Source organism: Medicago truncatula, chromosome 3, assembly GCF_003473485.1.
Source record: "Medicago truncatula cultivar Jemalong A17 chromosome 3, MtrunA17r5.0-ANR, whole genome shotgun sequence".
NCBI lineage: Eukaryota > Viridiplantae > Streptophyta > Magnoliopsida > Fabales > Fabaceae > Medicago > Medicago truncatula.
In genome coordinates, this window is record NC_053044.1 from 35,525,398 (window position 1) to 35,548,786 (window position 23,389).

General features: G+C 34.0%; 3 protein-coding genes and 1 non-coding gene across 5 annotated transcripts; all 4 read right to left on the reverse strand.

The window, feature by feature from the left end:
• Positions 1–3,957: 3,957 nt before the first annotated feature.
• On the reverse strand, positions 3,958–4,696 carry LOC11406765 (LOB domain-containing protein 21). The gene has a single exon (XM_003600907.4). The coding sequence runs from the start codon at positions 4,643–4,645 to the stop codon at positions 4,088–4,090; it is 558 nt and encodes a 185-aa protein (XP_003600955.1). The 5' UTR covers positions 4,646–4,696; the 3' UTR covers positions 3,958–4,087.
• A 2,715-nt stretch (positions 4,697–7,411) lies between these two features.
• On the reverse strand, positions 7,412–15,635 carry LOC11409754 (UTP--glucose-1-phosphate uridylyltransferase 3, chloroplastic). Of its 2 annotated transcripts, XM_003600909.4 has the most exons (17): positions 14,722–15,635; positions 14,022–14,202; positions 13,782–13,931; positions 13,496–13,657; positions 13,239–13,411; positions 13,075–13,141; positions 11,850–12,013; positions 11,017–11,175; positions 10,473–10,564; positions 10,287–10,381; positions 9,807–9,884; positions 9,480–9,575; positions 8,942–9,016; positions 8,761–8,852; positions 8,510–8,672; positions 7,993–8,053; positions 7,412–7,872 (listed from the first exon to the last, which is right to left on the reverse strand). In XM_003600909.4, the coding sequence occupies exons 1-17, from the start codon at positions 15,405–15,407 to the stop codon at positions 7,760–7,762; spliced, it is 2,607 nt and encodes an 868-aa protein (XP_003600957.1). In that variant the 5' UTR covers positions 15,408–15,635; the 3' UTR covers positions 7,412–7,759. The 2 variants fall into 2 exon arrangements, with proteins under 2 accessions (XP_003600957.1, XP_024635220.1); XM_024779452.2 differs by lacking the exon at positions 14,722–15,635 and having other exon boundaries at positions 7,435–7,872; positions 13,782–13,921; positions 14,022–14,180.
• A 1,456-nt stretch (positions 15,636–17,091) lies between these two features.
• On the reverse strand, positions 17,092–22,517 carry LOC11406688 (sorting and assembly machinery component 50 homolog B). Its single transcript, XM_003600910.4, has 5 exons — positions 22,513–22,517; positions 20,985–21,621; positions 19,410–19,895; positions 18,079–18,591; positions 17,092–17,591 (listed from the first exon to the last, which is right to left on the reverse strand). Exons 1-5 carry the CDS (start codon positions 22,515–22,517, stop codon positions 17,508–17,510), a joined length of 1,725 nt encoding a protein of 574 aa, XP_003600958.3. The 3' UTR covers positions 17,092–17,507.
• Positions 21,594–21,666, reverse strand: TRNAF-GAA (transfer RNA phenylalanine (anticodon GAA)). The gene has a single exon. It is a non-coding gene; the product is annotated as a tRNA-Phe (tRNA).
• Positions 22,518–23,389: the final 872 nt, after the last annotated feature.

The window sequence follows — 23,389 nt, forward strand, 5'->3', positions numbered from 1 at the left end:
TTGTCCAACTCAAAAAGGTTATATATATATATATATATATATATATATATATATATATATAAAGTATTTACCTCTCAAAATAAATAAATAAAACTATTTTTGAATGATTATATATAAGTATGAATCATATTAATACTTTGTATAAAATAAAATAAAAGTGAAAGGTGCACTTTTAGAGCGATAAGAAAAATGAAATGTTAGAGGAGGTTGATTGTTCATTTCGTTCATATTAGCAATTGTTTGGATTAGAAATGGACTTGGGCTGATATAATTGGCCGAAATAAATCTACTAAAATTGTTATTTTTGGTGAAATAATACATAGTCTGTAATTTAATTGGACATATTTTTTATACCGTTAATTTAGCTGCACCAAAAAACTAATCTTGGATTTGTCCCTAGGGCGAATTATGAGGTTACGTAAAGTGTTTGCGTGCAAAACTCAATTTTATGGAAACACCTAGAACAAAACCGTAGCCCTTTCTATTTTCTTCTCCCTTTTGAACGATTTTATTCTATTCTTTTCTCCATAAGAACTCCGTTTTATTTTCCTCAATTTATTGTGTGAGAATGATGTGAGTAGAGGTGAACTGGTTTTTGTCCCAAGATAAATAGAAGATTTCTTTTTCGGCCCCCCAATATCTCTTTAATCCCTCTAAATTTACAGTTTTAACCTTAATAACACGTCTGTTATATAACTACCAGTCATCCTGTATGTAACTACCAAATGTTTAGTTTAAATTTTCATTTTTGCATGTCCAATACATAACTACCAGATGCTCATTTTAAATTTACATTTTGTACCTTTGTAGTTATCTACCATATGTTCATTTTAAATTTACATTTTGTTATGTTTTCTTTGTTGGGCTTATATGTTTGGTGTGATAGGAAACATATGAGAAAGAAAATCTTTGAAACTTTCAAATTTGATTTTGATCATGAGGAACAAGGTTCTAGACGTAGTGTAAAAAAATAAGAATTATGGTGATAAAGGCGTATATGTACTAATTTTCAAACGAAACTCATTGTCTAAATTAAACATTTGATATTAACAACCTTATAAGCCACGATAATGTTATAAAAAGATATTATCTTTAAACTTGTATAAAGTCCGGGTCAAATTCAAAACGTAGGCCCAGTTAAAATGCTATCAGATATCCATTCCAAAAGAAAATTGTTCTTCGAGCCAGGGATGGATCCAGAAAATTTCCTCAGTGGAGGCAAATATCACATTCTATAAAATGAATCTTCTTACTTGTTTTAGTATTTTGAAATTGTTGTATGATTATTTTAATTTCTGACACTAAAATATATCTATCCTTAGGTATGTGATCAAACAATCATTCACATTTTATCTCTTATACAATTGGGAATTCGATTCTTCATAAAATTTATTGAAGAGAAAATACTTTCAACTATTGTAGTTGTTACAAATCGATACTAACTTCATAAATAAACTCATTATTAGGCACACTTTATTTTTCCATTCCGACCAATATTTTTATCATTAATTTAATGGGGGCAACACTTAATTTTTAATGTGAGCAAACACAAGATATTCAATCTTCACCAATCAAAAATATTAGGTCAGTGGAGGCAGCGCCCCCAATACCATATATATGCATCCGTCATCGCTTCAAACTTTTGAAATTGTTATCACGTGTTCGAAATTACCTTCATTACATCCAATTAGGGGTGTTCGCGGTCCGATTTAGATCGGTAGAGGCAAAAACTCATTCGATCCAAAGATAAAATTATATGCAGTTCGGTTTTGGATGATTAATTTTAAAAATCCGATCCAATTTAATGCGGTTTAATTTGGATCGGTTTTTGGATATCCAAATTACAAATTGTAACTTTTTTTATTAATAATAATCTTATAAAAATATGATAAAATAATAGGTTTGATACGGAATATAACATATGATTTATAAAACAATTAATATTACAAAATAAAAATGATTGATTATCTTTGAAACATATGAAATAGAAATAAAATTGATTAAATTAAACTCATATGTAATATTTTTGAAAGAATTAAAAAGAAAATAAATAATAGTTTAATATAATATATTATACTTAAACAAATGGAAATATATATTAAAATATATGTATGCGGTTCAATTTGGTTTGGTTTTATTGGGAAAAACTCATGTCCCACATCGAATAGATAAGACTCTTGATAAGAGTTTATACAAAGGAGACAATCCTCACCTTATGAACCGGTTTTTAAGGATGAGTTAGACCTCCAATTTCATTATGGTATCAGAGCTTGTCGATTTCAAGGGCCACCTACCGATTCACGCACCGAAGCCCAAAGAGTGCTGGGCGTGACGGGGGTGTATTAGGAAAAACCTATGTCCCACATCGGATAGATAAGACTCTTTTAAGGATGAGTTAGGCCTCCAATTTCATTAGGTTTGGTTTTGAAAATTCAATCCAAAATCTGATCCAATCCGAGCGGTTTTCATAAAATGTCATCTAAACACATCCAATATTATTCAGTTTTGTGCGGTATTTGATTTTTTTTGGATCGGTTTGTGGTTTTAATTTGGATAGGTTTGGATTTGAACACCCCTATCTCCAATGGAAGCAAATGGTAGTTAACCGTCGCTGGAGGTATTAAATTAATTTTTGTGTGCGTGAGAGAAATTTTAAAAGCTTAACGAGCAATTTCCATTCCAAAATTGTTAAATTAATCGGTGAAAGAAAAACATTAGCAACATTAGAGGATTTGGATTTAAGGCAATTGTGCTTTCTTTTTCTTGTTGTGGTCTTTGTTGTTGCATGTTGCAGATTTTAAATCAAAATGGAACAAACTCATATTTCACTAAGTGGTTAACTTATGGTTCACAAATGAAAACCGAGAAATGGACTCTTTACAAACAAAATTTAGTAGTGAGTTAAATAAAGTCGAGCATTCACTGTTCCATCCAGAATTCAGTATCCAAGAGGGATTTCTTATTATCTACTTAAATTTGATCGCATGATTTAAGCTGATTTGAATCAAAATATACAATCACAATGTAAATCATCCAATTTAGATCGAACGACTTGCAATCCACCGCTGCGAAAAATACAGGAATACATTACCGCCGCATGCGATCTTGATCCATGTGGCAAGATGAAAGATAATGCATGTAGTTTGAACGGTTGGCATATTCTTTTGGGTCACATTGTATATCATGTTACCATATGAAATGTACATGCCCCAAACAACCTAAATAACTTTCGGTGTCTTGGCGTTACTCTTTGGATTCCTATAGTAATAAATCTCAAGGGCCATTGGTGGGGTTTGTTATTTGAGGGGGAAATCATAATGGGTACTCCATGTTGCATTGAAACAGTACAATTAATGGACCCACTATTTTGTGCAGCAAGCAATCGTGCAAGAATCAACTATAGTCGTGTTGCTTTCTTTGTGCTAAATGGTGTTTCACACTTATGGGTAGTGGCAATCAATACTCAACTCTCCATCACAAATCCCTCAAGAAGACTAGAAGATGATCTAAATTCAATTCACACTTGGGAGTGGCAATCAATACTCCCCTCTCCATCAAGTGGTTAAAGACTAATTGTTAGGTAGAATACAAGTTCAAATTCTGATTAAAATAATATTTGGTCAGACTTAACTTATCTGTTATCTGAACTCCGGATCACCAGGACCTTAAATTTCTCGACAACGTAGAAAGTTTAGACCAAATAAAAAAACTGTGTCTTTCTATAACCAAACCAAACAAAAGTGGTCTAAGATAATCAGAATTTGAAGAAAATAAATTGGTCACAACATTCACTTTGTAGCATAATTTCATGGTCAGGATTCAAGAAGCACCAACAATGAAAAATCATATTGCTGTTACAAAATTGAAACATAATGACCAAAAAAACAATATTTTCCAGCAGTTCTTATCTCTTATAACAATTATAGGAACCATCTCTCAAAAAAAAAAAAAAAACAATTATAGGAACCATGGAAATTATGTATTAACACACAATAATACATGTTTTTTTTTTTTCCATTGCTATCATGAAGTTCTTATTTATTAGCACATACATGACAAATTTAATTAAAAAGGGGGGACCATATGATCAAAATATATATGGAATTTGATTGAAATCATCCACTGTTTCATTTCGACCCAAAAATTGTGAAGAAGAGCCATGACAAAAGATATCATTGAGATCATCAGAAGTGGAAAACTCAGGAAATGGAGGCAAAGTAACATCCGAATGCAAACTATCAATCACAGAAGGAGCTGTTGTGGTGGTGATTGTAGCAGCTGCAGCAACTGCGCGACAACGAGCAAGACGTTCCTTAGCAATGGCCAAATCATGCTGAAGTTCCATCATCTTCCTTTGCAACATAGCTATGGAACCAATGCATCCGTAAACTGGGTCTCTAAGCCTTGCTTCAGCTTCATAAGCAAGAGAATTCACTGTGTCTTCTCTTTGTTTTTCTGGCACTTCAATGAGTATCTTGCTAACATTGCTTGCTCCAAATACTTTGTGAACTTTGGCGAATTTCTTGCACTCATTAGAATGGAAGTAAGGTGCAAATAAGCAATCTGGTGTGCATCTTCTTTTCAATAATTTGCAAGCTGCACAAGATGAGCTTGAACGTGGCTCATAACCCTTTATGCCTTTCATTTCACTTGTGTGCACTTTTCTAGATAGGTTGCTCTATCCTTTGTGCCCATAAATATAGGGCTCTCATGTAGGCATTCTAGATAGCACCTTTTAGTAAACGTTTTCTTTTTCTTTCATAATTCATAAAAAAAAAAATAATAATAATTGAATTATGATCTAGAAGTCTCGTTATTTCGGTATTCAGTTCGGTTTTTAAAAGAGTAAACAATTATTTTAGACCTAAATTTGTGAGGTATTGTCGTTATAGTTGATGAATGTATCGAAATTATAAAACTACAAGTATGTCTCAAGTGTCTCTTTTGTTAGCATTGTTATGAATTAGATTGACTAATAGAGAATGCGTTTGAAGATTAAACTAACTACCAAAGGATACAATGATCAAACTAACTAACAAAAGAGACATTTATATACATTTTAATTTTTTTTTTGTAGTGGTCGGATTTGAACCCCGTACCCTGCATATTTTATGCATTGTCCATATGAGCTAAGTCACGAAGACTAACCATATGTTAATGATTAAAGCATCTGGTATTTATGTCAAATCATATTATAATATTTCATAAATTTCAAATAAAACTAATATAATTGAATTTTACTCTATTTTAGATAAATGGCATTATTACATCAAAGTGATATCTTTAACCGTGGGCCCATTAGTAAGCAATTACGTGTCGTAGCCTATTATTATTCAGCTCTGCTAATCTGATCTTCGTGTGAATAACACAGAGGTAGCAGAAGATATGGGACCTGCATGGGCTAAATGCTGTCTTCTAAGTTCTAACCCTACTTGCATTCTTTATTTTGCTTTTACAAAATTTTAATTTTGATTGCAATTTCGGTTTTTATATATGGTCTTGATTTTATTTTTTTGAAATTACATATTTACATGTATCTTTCATTGAAATAAGAGTGTACAGTTAGGTCCAAATAATTGATTCATATGCGGATAATGCGTGGGTCGTGCGTGGATAGTTTTCAAGTCGGACATGATAGTTTAAGAATAAAAATGAGATTTTGGTTGGAAAAGTGATAAGGTATAGTCACAACTCACAAGATGTAATTGATGAGATTTTATTAAAAACAAAAGAGTAATTGATGGAGATATATAATGAGTGATTTAACATGTAGTCGGCCATCTAAACAATAATTTTAAAATCTGAAAAGTGGTACTAGTATCAAATTAGTTTTTTTAGCAGTTAAATATCAAATTAGTCTTTATTAAGTAATTAAACTAAAAAGAAACTATTTGAATAGTTTAGGATAAATTTTCCAATCCCTATAGATTACTATTTAAAAATTATTTGAAATATCAACATGATTGAGTTGTTCTTTACGAGTAAAAGTTTACGTCTTTTTCATTCTCACGACTTCGATAATAACCTAATTGATGTTGATTTGACAAAAAAGATACATTTTGAAACACATTTAATTGTTTTCTCTTATAGTGACACTACCAAACAAGATGATCATAAACTTCTACTAATATTAAGATGGTGCATGATAGAACTTGTCGTAGTTTAGTCTTTAACGTTAACTCACTCAGTTAAATGACACTTAGGACACCATGTGCATGCCTTGTTGCATGAACAAAATCAAACTACACAGCGCTAAAAAAATCAATTAAAATTACTTTAAATGAAGAATAAATTTGAAGGATCTATTGTAATTTGTATCTCTCTTGCTCCTCCCTTTCTTCTTTGCCCATTTTCATCTTTATTTCTTCGTCTCTCTCTCTCTCTCTATGTACTTCGTCTTCCCCTTTCTTATTCATTTATCTCTACTTCCTCTCTTCAAGAGGGAAACAACACTAAGAAGATGGATGAAAATGTTGTTATCATATTTTGGCAAACAAAGGATCTCTATGTGCTTGTTATAAATGACAGCAGAATTTCTGGTTGGGAAATTGGCAACTGACTCATCTTACACTCAGAGAAAAGCAGCTTATGAACTTAGGTTACTTGCAAAATCTGCCCTGGATAATAGAAGAATTATAGTTTAGGCTGAGGAAATTTCCTTTCTAGTGACACTATCAGGCTCCCGTGATCAAAGAATAAAGGAACATGCCTTGCAGTAACAACCTTGTTTACCCTATCTATCTTTGACAACAAGATTTTGTAATGGCAGCAAGAGCAATAGAAAATATAATAGAAGATCAAAAATCAGAAAGACAGCAGGGAAGGAAAATTCAATAATCCTCTTACAAGGTGCAAAGAAGGTGAAGTTGCAGCAAGGCGTCTATTGGCGAATACTAGGAGCATTCATTCTCTTCAAAGTTTGGCTTCTGATGGTTTTTTGAGAGCTCAAAGAAAGGCTGATTCATTGCTCCCCTTGCTCAATAGGGGCCACTGCTCATAACCTCGTCATTCTGTTTGATAACAGTGGCAGAGTGTGTGTAGTGTAATCACGTCATTACAGGTGCAAAGTTGCATATTTTGTGACTGAATGGTATACAATAAAACCATACTTACAATTTTACGTCCAATAATTGCTTCTAGGATTTATGATTACTTGAGGAAATGTCATTGGAATTTTCAAGATACCAATTACCAAAGTAGATCAATATCAAAAGCAGTGTCTAGATTATATTTATACCTCTATCTTTACGTATCTTTAACCGATTCTATGGTGTAAGATAATCGGTTAATAAATTTGCTGAGCATAATCCCCGGACCTACTAAGAATTTATATCTTCATTTAAAGACATTTCACAACTGGAATAGTTAAATGACATTCAAACACATGAACTTGGCGACTTACAGCAGAAAATGGGTGGCACAAGCTTGTGAATATTTGATGGATCTCGAAGCAGAGCATCTCTTAATAATGAAAGACACATGCAATTAATGAATGTATCCATTGCTTGCATTCCTCTCAATTTTACAATATTAGTTACACTGAATCAACCCAATAATATAATTACAGGAAAAAACACGAAGAGAACAGATGGAAGAGATTTTACAAACATATTACAACAGAAGTCTAAAACAACCTAACATCACAAAGGTTGAACTTCTGTTCAACCTGTCATCTTGGTAGTAGAAATTATTATAGGCGAGCTACGACATCAACTGTGAACCATGATTCACGCAGCAGACATCTGATATAGTTAGTGGTCTATGATTCTACGAATTCTAGCTTAATGTGAGAACCTTCTATCTTGTAATCCCAATGCCAGCTTCCACTGTCCATCATACCCTCTTCAATTGGATCTAACTGGATTGCTAAACCTGAATTAATGCAAACAGTGATTCATGTTAAATCAGAAACTTTCTATGACAGCAAAAACAAGACCAAGTATTACAAAAATAACTCTCCTAATGATCGTGATAAAGCAACGGTTAAGGGACCTGGGCTTCCTGGCATGATCTTCAATTTGTATCCATCTGGAACTTCAAATACATGATTTCCCTGTATCGGTAAAACGACAATAAAAATATTTTTTAGTTTATACGAAATATTCGCAATAATTTACTAACAAAAATTATTTTATTTATTTTTAGGTAAAATAATTAAAAGAGAGATAAACGTCTTTGTTATGAGACTGCAGCTTTACAATATTCTTACAGAGGTGACTACTAGGTCGGTTTGATTGTTTAAAAACTGTAACATAGTGAGTTTTTACGAGCTAGGAGGGAAAGCTTCGTGTCAAAATTTAGAAAATTAAGTGTTCCGTAACTAAAAGGTCATGTTTTTTTGGAGAAGATAATATGTTTTGGCCATCTTACTATGCATATCAATTACTAGCAAATCTGTATGGATCAAATGACAACTCTTTTTGATAACTTGGGATGAAACAGTCAGACCCAATGTGTCGGTGGTATTGTATTTGCGACATGCATCTAAAATTTTAAAAAGAAAATTAACCTGTAAGACAACATCAGTAGCTTCAAATTCAGCATTTCCATGCAGTATGATCTGCAGCACCTCAGACCTTTTCACATCATGTTTCCAATACACATTTCCACCATAACTCCAATCAATTCCCTCGTTCAACACCTTGACATTCTGCAATTTACATCTTCCACACCTAGCAAAGTAACAAGAAACTCACAATTTAAAATATTTTCTACCGAAGGCTAGGATGAGGAGGCAAGATATAAGAGGCAGCACAGTACCTTTGCCCGTGATGCAGTATGGATTCACCACTCTCATCAATCTTCATTGAACCCATAATATTTTCGGCTTTTATGACCAGGCTTCCATTGACCTGGAATAAAGGGTCAAGTCACAAACATCAGCCTGTTACCTTATCAACTCCATGCCATAAGTTCACAAAATCTATTTGAGAAGTAAAACCTGAACATTCCGCCAAAAGAGCTCTGCAACCTCTATCTGTAACTCCGAGCCCTTCGATATGGAACCACCATTAAACTGTCACAGCAAAGAATAACAAAACAATTGTGATCTTTGTTTCTATAAATGATTATGGACATAATTCACACTCACAAAACTTTCATGTTTTAACCAAATTGAAATATAGCATTAACGAAAGGACTACATCCAAATAATTATGGGAATCGGATTCTGTAAAAAAAAGTTAACATTAAGATCATAATATACATGTTACAACACTTAACGGATGGAGACCAGAAACACAACCTATTTAATTAATCATGCTAAATACAACATCATTAACGGGACAAATGTGTCATAATGCTTGTTTAATGTACACGTCAGGGGTACTTGTTTTGACCCGTTTACAAGTAAAACTTGAAACCAAATGTTTTAAAAATACAGAACACGTTTACAAATTAAACTCAATTAAATTTTCGTAATTGCAAACATGGTTGAAAACGATGAAATTATTGATAAATAAAATAATATGTAATATTACTTTTTGTCTGGTGACTTCCCAAAGAGGACCAAGAGCAGGATGAAGAAGGATAAGAAATGGTGGTCCTGAATAAACGTAGTTCTCATCAGCTTCAATCTGCGACAGAGAGAAAACATGACATAAATAACTCAATGTAGCAATAAAGATAATTATCCATCTTTGTTTTTTGCAAAGGATGGTTATCCACCTTTTAGAAACTTGTATGCATTACTAAATGAACTTAAAATATAAAACGCTCAGCAATATCTGAATATCATACTGTAATATGGAATTATACCCAACCAAATTAATTTATACAAACAAATACAATGGTGTGCTTATCTATACCTCGGGAAGTTTTATATCACATGGTGAAAGAAGATCATGAGCGTTTCTTAATATATCCAATAGAGCACCATCAGGTGTCTGCATATAAATGGCAAATAGATATTTAGAATAAGAACAACCGTCACTGACACGTTCAAGATAAAAATTGCAAGTTTTATCTAGGCAAATATTTGAGGAAATTAAAAATAATCCTAATAATTCAAACAACATCTAGTGCGGTTCTCCAACTTTAAACATGGTTCTAAAACACAGCAGTAGGATACTCTTCAATAACTGTTAAGCTAAGTGAGCTCTAATCCAGGTATCCTGGAAAATAACTAGTGCAAACCTCAGGAAAAAGAGGCTAAAAAGATGAGATATAAGAATACAAGGGCAGTACAGAGATTAAAATGGAATCAACACAATGGAAGACCATATGTATCGGTGCTTAGCTATCCAAGACATAAAAAAGATACTTCCTATATGATAAGTAAGTCAAACCTGGCGTAAAGACTTGTCTCCATGTCTTCTTTTTTTCTTAGCAGATGAGGTAACCCTTCTCCGCTCATTATATACAATAAATGTATCTAGCTCATCTGCTCATAAATATATAATAAGCGTTTTGTCAAGCTCACTCAAATGTGAAGGGGGAAGATATATGTTTTGTCAGATGAAAAAAGCACATACCTTCCACACCATTATAGCACCTAGATGAATATGAATTGAAATAATTGTCTGCTATATTTTGCATTGTGCACTCCAGTCTGCCACCAGAGACGCTAGCAAATTAAAAAGCAGAAAAGGGATGAGTAATATTCACAGTGTGTTAACATTTCATTCACGGGAAAAGGTAACTTAGAGAATCTTTGAAGTATACAAAATAATTGAAGAAACTGTAAATCTACCCTTACCAAACACCACTAAGAAATGAACAGAATAGTAGATAACCGTTAAAGAGAATGCAAGGATGGTTTATATTTGTAAGCCAGGAAAAGAAACCCATTAATTTCAGCTTGTGGTTGTCATTTATTAAAAATCAGAGACTCCTAATCAGACTGTTATTGGTGTTGTATAAAGTAGCTACTGCTGTGATTAAACATGTATCTCTACTTTGAAATTCAGAAACAAGTTTTTTCAGATAAAATATAATTTTCAGTTGATGCCAATTTAATCAATAAAACCGAGAAAGTAGATATAATTACAATGAGAAATTTATAGGGAAAATGCATACCTACAGCGTCTTCCAAACTGATCTACATAATTAATTGTCTTTCTTGTATTTAACACCATTCCTGGTATACTATTCACATTCTTACTTGATCCAACAAGCTCCGCAGATGGTAAATCAACATATAAGATGTTTGTATTAGCTGGAAACTCTGCCTGCAAACTTGATTGTAGAAAATAAAGTTGATATTTGGATTATGCAGTCAAATTAGAAAGGCTAAAATACGGAAAGAAGAAAAAAAATTCTGATATAATAAATTAAAACCTTCACCATGAAACAAACTAACACTAACCTTGAGAAAACAAAAATAAGTCCCCATTTTCAACATATAAGATTAGAAGAAATGCAAACAAAGGCTCAAGATAGGCAATTCAGTCATCTTTGGAGGTTGGATTGGGTTTTTTAATCCAATTTTAATCCTGATCTAGGACCTATCTCTGGTTCATGACTACAAATGAATGTGTTACTGTTCTGTTATTATAATCTTTTCAAGAGAATGCTGTGATATCAAAATGAAACATATAGTAATGAATCTCTTGAGACGGTAACTATTACTTAGGATGCAGGTTTATAAGATGTATGACATTCTTGATAATAAGTTTATTAACACATGTTTTGGATACTGTATTCTTAATATCGAAGGTATTCATTTATACGTGTCTCGCTATAAGGATAATATAGCTCATACATTCCAAATAATTTGAAGCAGTGCAATATATCAATATTTTGAAACCAAATTTGAATGTCTTAATTTAGTTTAGATGATGAAAGGTCAAATCACATTCCACGAGATGGATGAAATATTGAAATAAAACATGTACAGGAAAACCATGTACCTTTTTGGAAGAGATCCATTAGTAATCCCAAACTTGTCAAATTCAGTGTATTCAATGCAAGAAACGCCATATTCCCAGTTGCCATCTGGACATTTCTTCTCCATCAGTACATTAATTCCTTCTGTTGCACCTGAGACACGATCACAGGATGCGAACCCCAGTTTCTGTTATACAGGCACAGTTAATAAGTGCAGTAAATCATATTCCACTTGCGATTTCAGACTGTTTTATTGAATAAATTTTACAGATTGCATCATTCATTTTTATTAGGATATAGTGGGATATTTTGTAGAGTGTAATGCAACACGGGACAGAACAAAAATGTAATGAAGTAATCAAGCCATTGGATGGAATGAAAAAACGTTAGTACCATGCAATATCCTCCAAATTGGGAGAAAGAAAAGGTTGGAAGTTGGATAGAAAGGATTGAAATGACTTCCGTTATGTTATGTTATTAAACTCAATGTAATCATCAACTTGGTCAAAGTAATGACTCCATGTTAGTTCTAATTCTTTTTAAAATTATAACAAGAGTGCTCACTATCTTGCCAAAGCAATTTTTTTCTAATTAAGTGTGTATATTAAAATTAGTGCAAATATACTAAATGAGAAGTGTTGCGTAGGGGTTTAATATGCTGCTCTCATAATTAGATATGCAGGTTTAGTTCCTGCTAGACTAATGGAATTTTTTAACAAAGATAGCAAATTGATCCAGGGCCGTTTTGAACCGACCAACCTGGTTCAAGCTGTTCTAGCTGACTTGATTAGTACTTAACCCAATTTGACAACTTCAACTTTTGCACCACTGACCGGTCCAGCCATAAGTCCAAGTACCATTCTATTCTATTTTAATAATCCAAACAGTGAAACCTAATATCATAACATTATTTTCCATTTTACCCCACTTCATTCCATTTCTTTCCTTTAATCCAAAGATAATATCAGAGTTCTTGAAGCATGAGAAAGTAATAATTAGGTATAATGTCACATGGAAATCATGCATTTAAAGGATGTATGTAAGCAATATATTTTATTTGTTGCTTCACCCAAATTTCATACAAAAGGAATTTTATTTTATCATAAAGAATTATAATTAAAGACGATAACACATTATTTATTCATTTATTATAATATGTTCTCATCCCTGTCAACTTTAAGGAATGGAAAAGAACGAATTATCAATTAAAAATTCTACCTTTTCTTCAAAAAAAATTAAAAATTCTACCTTTCCTTGACGCAAACCGATCCCTGCTAAGGCCAGGAGGGTTACATCTGTAGCTGCCACAACATTACTGCAAGGCCAACAGTATCACTGATTTGTAAAAACAAGTTTCTCTGCTAACTAGAAAACTAAAAAAGCAAACACTTGAGATATCAATAATGACAGACCTGACTTGGCGCACAGTTGCACCTTTTCTTCCTTGACAAAAAAACCATTTGAAGATGCCTTTGTCATGAGCAAGTTTCCATATGACGCCATGACCACCAGGCTTGCTCAAGGGACTGAACGGTTTAGTGACCAACCACTGCCCATCTTCTGCACCAACAACCGGAACAAGAGGCTGCCAATTCACAAATTAGATATTTAGATATTGTCAAATAAGATTATCCCTTCTGAAAAGCAATTGTATAGATTTATATGAAACCTGCTCAAAAAGTTGGAAAGTTGATTGACCTCTTCCAAACCATGAGAGTGTTTCGCACAGGGAAGTGATGTGTTTGTGGTTATTCTTTGCTGAACTTGTCATTATTGCAACAGGGGTGATACATTGTTTTCCATATAACTTGAAGTACAAGAATTCTCTAGCCTTGAAAGGTGAAACAGCAGAATTAGTGCTCATCACAAGTTACTATTAATCTTGTCTTGTTTTTATTATCAAGTATTGAGCATATAAAGTGCTATTATGTGTTTGATAATTGCAGATCTAATACCTGAAGATCTCTTATAAGACCTTCCAACAAAGTCCTCCCACAAAACGGCAGCATTGCAGCAGGCAGGCATTCACCAGTGTTAGGATCAACTAAATCAAGTCTGTCTGCAGAGCCTCCCAAAGGATAAATTTCACCTAGGTCTGGCAAACCCTAGAAGGACAAGATCTTATTATTACCTGTATGTATGAAGCATATGTAGATAAATGCAAATTATGAACCAGGTAATGCAATTATAACAACCTCTATACCCCATAGAGCTGCTTGAGATGCATACTCCGTATTTTCAGAAAGGTCAAGCCCAGTAGGTGAATCGATTCCCAAAATTTGGCCTTCTTTCACTTCGTGCATGTGCTGAGACCAATTTGTATTCTTCCGTTCAACCAATTGTTGGACAATAAGTTCCAGAACCATAATTTGATAACTGCAACGTATTAATTTGAGCAAACTAATGAGCAGATGTATATTGATCACTAATAGCTAAACCACTTCTGCCCTTATTAGACCCAGTTCATAGCATGCAAAGTACAACTTCTCTGTGAAGTTTAAGTAATATATATTGTCTGAATGATAAAAGCTCAGATATTGAGAAGACTTCGCTTTGTTCGAATGACACATAACAGCGGGAATGGACAGGAAACTTCTTCTTGCGCTTTAAATTCCCTTTGAAACTAACTATTTTATCTCAAACGGTGAATTCATTAACACTTAAGAACTTAAGAGAGACAAAGCTCCTTTTTTTTTTTTTTTTTTCCATTTCATTCAAGACAACATGAGTCTTTATTTAAAGAAGACTGAAGACCCAATTTGGTCTCTTACAATTTTCTCGCGTTAAATAGTCATGTTATGTACTTTTATAGTTATGTTCGGTATCTTTATAATCTATACTATTTTCAGCTTATTTATTAATGTGTTTATAAACAAGGAAAGTGAAGAAACTGACCCAATTACTCCTCCAATGCAATCATAGAACCGCTCAATTTGCGCCAACGTCTCTAACAACTTATTCAACTCCCGAATTTCATGATCCTCCAAACCCATCCCAAAACCACCACCAGAATTTCCATTACCAGAATCCATCTTCTCAATCATCTTCGCCAAAGCATAAAACGCACTCTTTACCGAACCAGAACCCGTCACTGACGACCCCATCTCCGGCATAGTTTCTTCCAAACACAACACATGCTCTTGCCCCGCAGCTACCAAACACTTCAACAAAAACAAATTCTCCGAATCCAACTGAAGCGTCGATAAAACCCTAGCTAGTCCAGCATTTCTGGAAGAGGAACCGAAGAAACGTCTTACTCTGTAATCAGCGTTGATGATTCGAAGCTTGTCGTTGATAGTATCGCAGGCGGCGAGCTTATCTCGGAGGGAGGTAAGTCTGGTGATTTCGCGGCGGAAATTGAAGCCGGGAGGTGGTGTTGATAATTCTAATGGTTCTGTAGAAATACGTGCCACGTGGCAACATGTTGATGATGATGAAGAAGATGAAGATGGAAGAGATAATGATTTTGAGAAAGAGAGAGGTTGTGATTGTGAGTGTGAATCTAGAAGTGAAGGTTTAGAACGGAAAGAGAAAAGAAAACGGTGGTGATTATGGTGAAGAAGTGAAGTGGAGTGAAGCATGGTTTGATTAAAAACTGTGTTCTGTTGTGAGTTAGAGTTAGAATGGAATGATTAATAAGAATATAAGAAGGGGGTGTGAAGATTAATTTGGAGTTTGTTTGAGAGAGAAGTATCAAGAGAAGATGCTATGAGGATATACCATGAAGGAGGAGGAAGAAGTGCTTGTTAGCCGTGAATGATTTCCATGTGGGGTTGTTGTGGTTCATACATATATCTTCTCTTCACTTTGGATTGGCTAAGCTTATTTTCTATTTTCCGTTTTATCTATCATTTATTATATTCATATTTTCTCAATGTCCACAAACAAAATTTACTTCTTCTCGTTTAAAAAATTTAATGTAATAACTTTGTCTAAGAGATAACATTTTCATAATAATAATAATAATATTTTTATTAAATTAAAATAATCATGTTAATTGGTGGTGCATTTTCTATCATCATTAAAGTAGAATACGATATTTTGATAATTGTGTGCAGTAATACTATTGAAAAGACGGTTTCATGGAAAATTAGGAGAAATTAATATCAAACATTCAAAAAGCGAGTCTCTAAATACATTTTAATCGATATTTAAAATTTGGTTCTCGCTCGATTCAATCTTATTGACCTCTAGTGTTAATTTAGTTCTTAATTGAGAACTAAGTTATTTTGACGAGCCCTTCAAAAAAAAAGTTAAATATTTGTCCCAAATTATATATCGCTTTACAATACCAATGCAACTTTAATGTTATTTTTCCTATTATAACCTTAACTATTTATTACTCCTCTTCTTTCGATTCTTTCATTTATCTTTCTCATATTATTTATTAAGGACAATTTTGTAAAACAACTTATAATATCTTTTTTCCACACAATATTAATTGCATTTCTTAATATATGTGAAATGTCCAAAACGTCATACAATTTAGGACGGAGGGAGTATTTTGATGAGTCCACATTTTCTACCTTAACAAAAAGTAACAATAGTGTGGATAGATTGGGTCACCAAAAATAAATATGCAATTTATAATAATACAATTCTGAATTATAATTATTAATAAATTGCTAATTAACAAAATTTCACAGCTAAATAATAAGTTGTTCGTAGCTACCCCATTACTAATTTCATCATCTTCATCTACCATAAACCGTATAATGTGGTAGGCACATAAAAGAAATCGCCAAAAAGAGACTAGGAGGGAACTATCAAAGTCACGTGACTTAATAGAAAAACGTATTTAAAAAATGTAAAACTTTTGTTTAAAAATGAATATTATAGCCCCTTGGTGAACATGGCTGAAGTAGAGGACAGAAAAAGAGACAAGCCAAACTCCCGTTGTGTTTATCGTCGTTTGATGCAGATTTAAGGGACATATTTAAATTTACAGAGTGATCCAATCCTTTTAAGACTTTTCTGTGTTTCATCCTTCTGAAATAAATAATTGCCTATTTTCCCCAAGGACAAGACGAGCCTACTGAACGATACTACCTCGTCTACACCCTTTTGGAGTTTGTTTGAGTTCAGATCCTGCATAGACAGCTCCGGTTTGCTTGACCCTAACACAAGTTGCTAAAATTAATTATCATTATCCTGAATCTTGATCATGCTATACACCTCTAGTACGAGGTTCGGATACTTTTTTTGTCGGTATAAGAGTATATTAACAGAAAGTGAAAATATAAGAAGAGAAAACTTGCAAAAAGCTTAAGGCACCCATCAAACATACATACATGTACACTACATAACAATAAGCACAAGCATGACCTCAATCAATGTTAGGAGTTATTTGCAATTTAAGCTGAACAAACAAAGTTTGAGAGTTCTCAATGCCAAATCGAGGCCTCTTCATATGTAGCAGTAAATGAGTGCACAAATTTCGAATTTCATTTGCCTCAGCCATGCAATGAGCATCGGCTACATGTTATGACCCCCACAGGGTAATTCAAAAACCTAATTCCTAAAAATCCCCAAATCTGAAACTATGCCTTTTCTTAATTTTCAGTCTGGATTTTAAATGACAAGGAAATGAAAATAACTAGCCATCCAGTGACAGAGAGCAACAATGTTTGATGCTTGAGAACTACATAGAAAGGAAAGAATTTCAGTTGTCAAACCAGCCTCTATGAAGGAGCTGAGAAGCTGAACCTAAATCCATTTTTACCACGATCATGTTCAGTCTGCTTGAGCACGTAGTAGTAGTTAGCCTGAAACAGTGAGAAGTATATCAGCGAAGAAATCATGGAAAGTCTTGATAAAAGGCAAAAAACAGCGAATGCCAAATTAGGGGGAGGAGAAGGCAACGTCACAAAAGAGATCAATACTTTGAGAGACCATTAAAGCACAATTGATTGTTTACCTAAATTATTAGTACAAAAATCAAAAGAGTATAATACACAAACACTACTAAGGTGTGTGCTTCACAATAAATTCAAACCTTGGAGCACATTTTGGTGCAGATAATTTTATGGGCAAACAAAAAGAACTCGATTCAGAACCAAATCTTAAGGAAAATAAAAGGAGAAAAAATATGCAACCAGCCCAAAGTCCAAATATAAATTAAGACTAAATATCCCTAATTTCAGTATATTTCCCATAGCCACCCCCACCTTCCTAAACCTAAAACAAACAAAAAAAAATGTTAGCTTGACCTGCTGCCTAATTAAATATAAAGAAATTGAAGCATAAGCTAACCTCTAGGCGGAAAAGACTAGTAGGAACAACAAATCCACATCCCACTGATGAACGGAAGGATTCTAGGAACCTCCGAGGAGAGAAGTGCTTATATTCATTCTGAGTTAATTTAGCAGTATTCCCAGCACCAGCAAAAACATGACCATGGACCCCGTGTTCTCTTAACCACCTAATTGGAAGATCAAACGAGAGGTCTGCAAAAGCTGTAACAGAAAGATCTCCTCCAACGGAGTCCCATTTAGAGGAATCACTATTGTCATCATTGAATACATCTCTGCTTTGTCTTCGTGGTTCAGCAGGACCTAATCCCCTAGTTTTAAATCCCCACAATGTCATTGGTCCTCCTAGGGTACAAACTGGAGAGAAGTCACCACCCAAATAAAACCTTTCAGGAAGGGGAGATGGCTTTTTCATGAAATCATGTCCCCATGGAAAAATAGCACCAGCAGAAATCCCTAGGTTCAGTGCTGTATTATAAAACCCAAAAGGGACAGCATACCGAGCATCAAACTCCTACATAAATAAGTCAAACAAGTTAGTCCAGAAAAATATCAAAAAACAAAAACAAAGAGCATAAAAGAAATATTAAGATGCATGAGGGTTACTCCAGTAATAACTTGTTATGCTGTATATATATAATCTCCATCCCCCGGTGTTTAGCATCTACTCTAATCAAAATCACTTTCAATTTCAACAATCATGTTTTTAAAATATGAATTCTGCAATTACCCAAGAGATACAGCCCCCGCTAAAGAAGTAGAAGGTCCCAAGCAGCCAGCCATGTGCTGGTGCCACTGCCAATATCTTCAGAATAGTATGAATGAACAAACATACTGTTCAACGTAAGAGCATCCTGCTCATGAAAACCAAATGTGTCCTTTCATATTGCATAGAAAGGCCCCACCCAAGTGAAACAAATACCTATATTCTTTGTACAACAACCAATATTAAAATTTAATGACATCAAGATAGATAGGAAAAGAAGTTATCCCTACAGATTTTCTGCTATTGGAGCAGACAATTAGGTTCTGAATTTTTCATGTGTCCAAGGAGATGGAGTTTGCCCATGCCCAAACAAATCTAGTTTTAACCCTGATGGAGTAATCCTAATTAATATCATTCACAAAATTGAGTTTGCATCAATTTGAAAATTCCAGTACTCACAGAGCTATTTCAATTATTACTATTCTGCTATATAACTTAACAGAAAGGTTTTTTTTTTTTTTTTTGTGAGGGAAACTTAACAGAAAGGTTATTATGTTTTATTCAGGATGCATAGGATTTCATTGCAGCAGATTAACTTAAAGAACAACAATAGGATTTAATTGAACCTGACGCAGAAACCGCAAGCTTCGATTATCTGGTGTAAGGCCACCAAGGTGAGTGGTAGAAACAAAGGCAAGTCCTTTTGTGGGCCTAATTGGTGAGTTTCTCCTATCAATTTTAAACGTATACTTCAAAGATGATAACAAACCGTGCCCAAGCTGCCTTCTTACAGACCTGGATGCCATTTGCAATGGATCCGTTAAGGTACGCCATCCAAAAGTGTATGTCAAATCATGGTGCTTTGTTGAGATTAAGCCAAGAGACATGCCCAACAATTGCTCTTTGTACGAAGAAAACTCCTGCCAATCTTGGGAAAGCATGGACAGTCGTGCTACAACGGGATTTGAAGTTCCTTTAAGTCGAGGGGCATATAACCCTACACTCACCTCTGTTGCTTGGTTTGCACCGTAAGCCAAAGAAGCATCCCATAGATCACCATAACCTAACAAGTTTTTGTACTTAATAGTACCTTCACCAGTCCAAGAACTAGTCTGCAAAAGCATTGGCAAAATTCCAAATTGAAAAAGTATTAGCAGATTTAAACCAACAAGTACTAACTACTCAGCAGATCAATATACAGTTTCCAACAGAACAAGGACTAAAACAACAATTATCAAGGCAAAAAGATTATAGGTGAACATTCATCTATACAATAAAATGCATCTGTTTGTTTTGTGCAACTACATAAAAGCTCACATTAAGAGGCCATGTAGCAGATATGTTTGATTCCTTTTAACACTTTAAACCTCAAAAAGCAAGTCATTGTATGTGTAACGCCTCCATAGAGCATTGTCAACCAATTTGTCGCTCCCTAAAATACAACACTAACCCCCCTCCCAACCCCAAGGGGAGGAAGAATGGGTTCGATTAAATTAAAAAAATATAAAAATCCTATTCTAGTGCTAGCAATCCCAACTACAAGACTAAAATCATGACTTCTAATACACAAAATTAATAGGAAGTGACACTTTTGCTGAAAACTGCAAAGCCAAAAGCTTCCCAAGAATGGCCATATAAAACCAACCCTAGTCTCTGCTATCCACAACACCAACCAAGTCTTGTCCTGCTAAGTGGGGTGAACTACATGGACCAAATGACGCAATAATGTTCTATCATACATCATATCTCTATTCAACTCATTAGTCTCTGCTATCCCATTCTCAAAAATTAATGCAGACACTTCAGCAACAACAACAACCAAACCTTATCACACTAAGTCACGTCGGCTACATGAATCAAATTAAGGAATCCGGTCCAACTCATTAATCTATAAATCTTTCCTAATAGTTTATCTCATAGTTTTTCTAGTTCTTCCTTCCTCTGCCTCTAGGGATCTGACTATCCTCCACCTAATCTTTTTTTTGAGTAATCCTCCACCTAATCTTTTTTTTGAGTAATCCTCCACCTAATCTATTGTCGTTAATGCAGACACTTCACATACGCTTAAACCATTAACATTGTCTTAATAATAATTATCTAAAACATAAACATACTTCCCTTTCCTTTAACATTGTCACTTAATAATAAATCTAAGGCAATATCAGTATCAACGGAAAACAAAATTGAGAACAAGATTTTACCGCGGGTTTGGTATAAACACCAAATTCACCAGAAACTCTACTAGCAGCCTCAACAATATCAACAACAACATTCGCAGTATTCGGCAACTCAACCGGTCCAGGCTCAAGACTAATCTTACTAGATTCAAAAACCCCGAGACTCTGAAGCCTAGCAAGCACAATCTCCGATGCACGAATAAGCTCCTGCATGGTGGTAACATCTTCGATTCCCTTGAGTTCAGCTTCGATCACCCAATCTTTGGTTTTCGTGTTGCCGCGAATTATCACGTCGTGGACTCGGATTGGAACTAGCTCCGATGAGAGGCGTCGGGATAGGGTTTCGAGTTTGAATTTTTGGTCGCGGAGACGGGAGAGTGGGGATTGTGGAACATCGTCTTCGTCATCTTCTTCTTCTTCGTTTTCGTTTTCGTGTTCGTCGATTTCTTCTTCGTTGGGTTTGGGATTGTTAGGGTTTGGTGAATTTTCCATGATTCGATCGGTTTTGGAATGTTCTCGTTGTGAGATGAAAGTGGAGTGAGTGAGTAGAAGCAACGCACCAAAAAGAAAGGGAAGGGGAAAAAAAAATGAATAGCAGTGTTTCTTTTCGGACAAGAAATTAAAAAAGCTAATTGCGGTGAGCGTGGATCGAACACGCGACCTTCAGATCTTCAGTCTGACGCTCTCCCAACTGAGCTATCCCCGCATTCATGTCAACGTAACTCATTGTTTCAATATATATTATAATGAGCAATGCTGACTTTGACAAATAATTAAGAAATTAATATCATAAACATTTTAAAATATATATATATATACAAAGTGGTGATTTAAGGGAAATGATAAATGAACAAAACCCAATAGTTGTCCACACTATATTTTTATATGGTAAACAATCAATAATTCAACTATATTAAATTTATTTAGAATGTAGTTTCTCCGTCTTTAAAAGTTTGACTCCTCCCTTAAAAGCTCATCGAGAGTCAAAATGTGCTTCAAGATTAGAAAGCTTCTTTATGAACTAAGAACTCTATTATTTTATTATATCACAAAAACACATTGTTTCAATCAACCGTGATTTGTGCAACACTTCAATATTTAACGTGATTTTTTTTTAACCTCGCACTTCGAGCGGAAATATTAAATATTGTCATTTTAAAAATAAAATTAGAGTAAATCTTTTTAAAATAAAATATTTTACTTGACGGATTAAAATAGTTTGAAATAAACGGCTACAGAGACAAACAACGGGAACATAAAAATAATGTATAAATATGCATCAAGAATATAACAATGAAAAGGGCTTTAAATATGTATAACCCAATCGAGACAAGCAATCGTAAGGACTCACTAAGTATGACATGTCCCTCAAACGTCATACACCTAAAGCCTATAACCAACTGCAGTCTACAAGAAGGATGATTGTATCTGACTAGCCGTTTTAACCAATAATAATCATATAAATCACTAAAGTAATAGATATACAAGAAGATAACCAAATACAAGGTCGTAAAAGATAACCTTTGTCTATGGACAATATGCACAAGCAAACCTCATCGTAAGTCCGACTCAAGGGAATCGAGACAGATAACATGGATTTCCCCCGCAAGCTCCACGAGAATAGCATGAACTCACAAGAGGCAACTCTTCACTATTAGCAACATATTATCCAAAGACAAAAGACACGTGAGAGCAAAACTCAAAGTTCCAAAGATAAAAGTATACGGTCACAATATAAAATCAATGTATCTAAAAGAATACACATATGAAGTATAACATGGCCAGGGCCGTATCTAAGATCGGGCGAGGAGGACGGCCGTCCTAAGCCCAATAAAATAAGTATGGAATTTGGGCCCCCAAAAAAAAATAGGGATCCATTAAGATCATAACATTACACAATACAAAATTTCAAAGGAATGTATCATATGTTGATGCAAATTATCTATTTTATAAATTGTAAGTGTTGCAATTAAAGTGACTTTGCATCTAAAAACGCTCGTGGAAGTTATTTTGTATGAACATTTGGATATTAAATAAAAAATTCAATGTTTTTTAATGAAGTTTGTTGTTTTTTTAGATTATTTCTTAACATAATAAAAGTCATCGTCTTGAAACAAATTATTTTCACAATTAGGAATTTAAACCACTACAATTCTCTCACTTTTGGTATGTTTGCCCTAGGTCATATGACGACATAGTCTAAAATATCACAAGATGCTCCGTTATCAATATAAAAAGTGAGAAAACAATTTCAAGATAATCAAATCATATGTTTGTCCTAGGCCAACAAAATCTCATAAATGGTCCTGAACACGGCATATAACAAACATAACATTTAATTTAATAAATAAAATTAGTTCACAATGAAGGGATTTAAGAGAGGTTTTTCAAAATTTTATAATCCTCTTTGCGGAAGAAATTCCATTGAA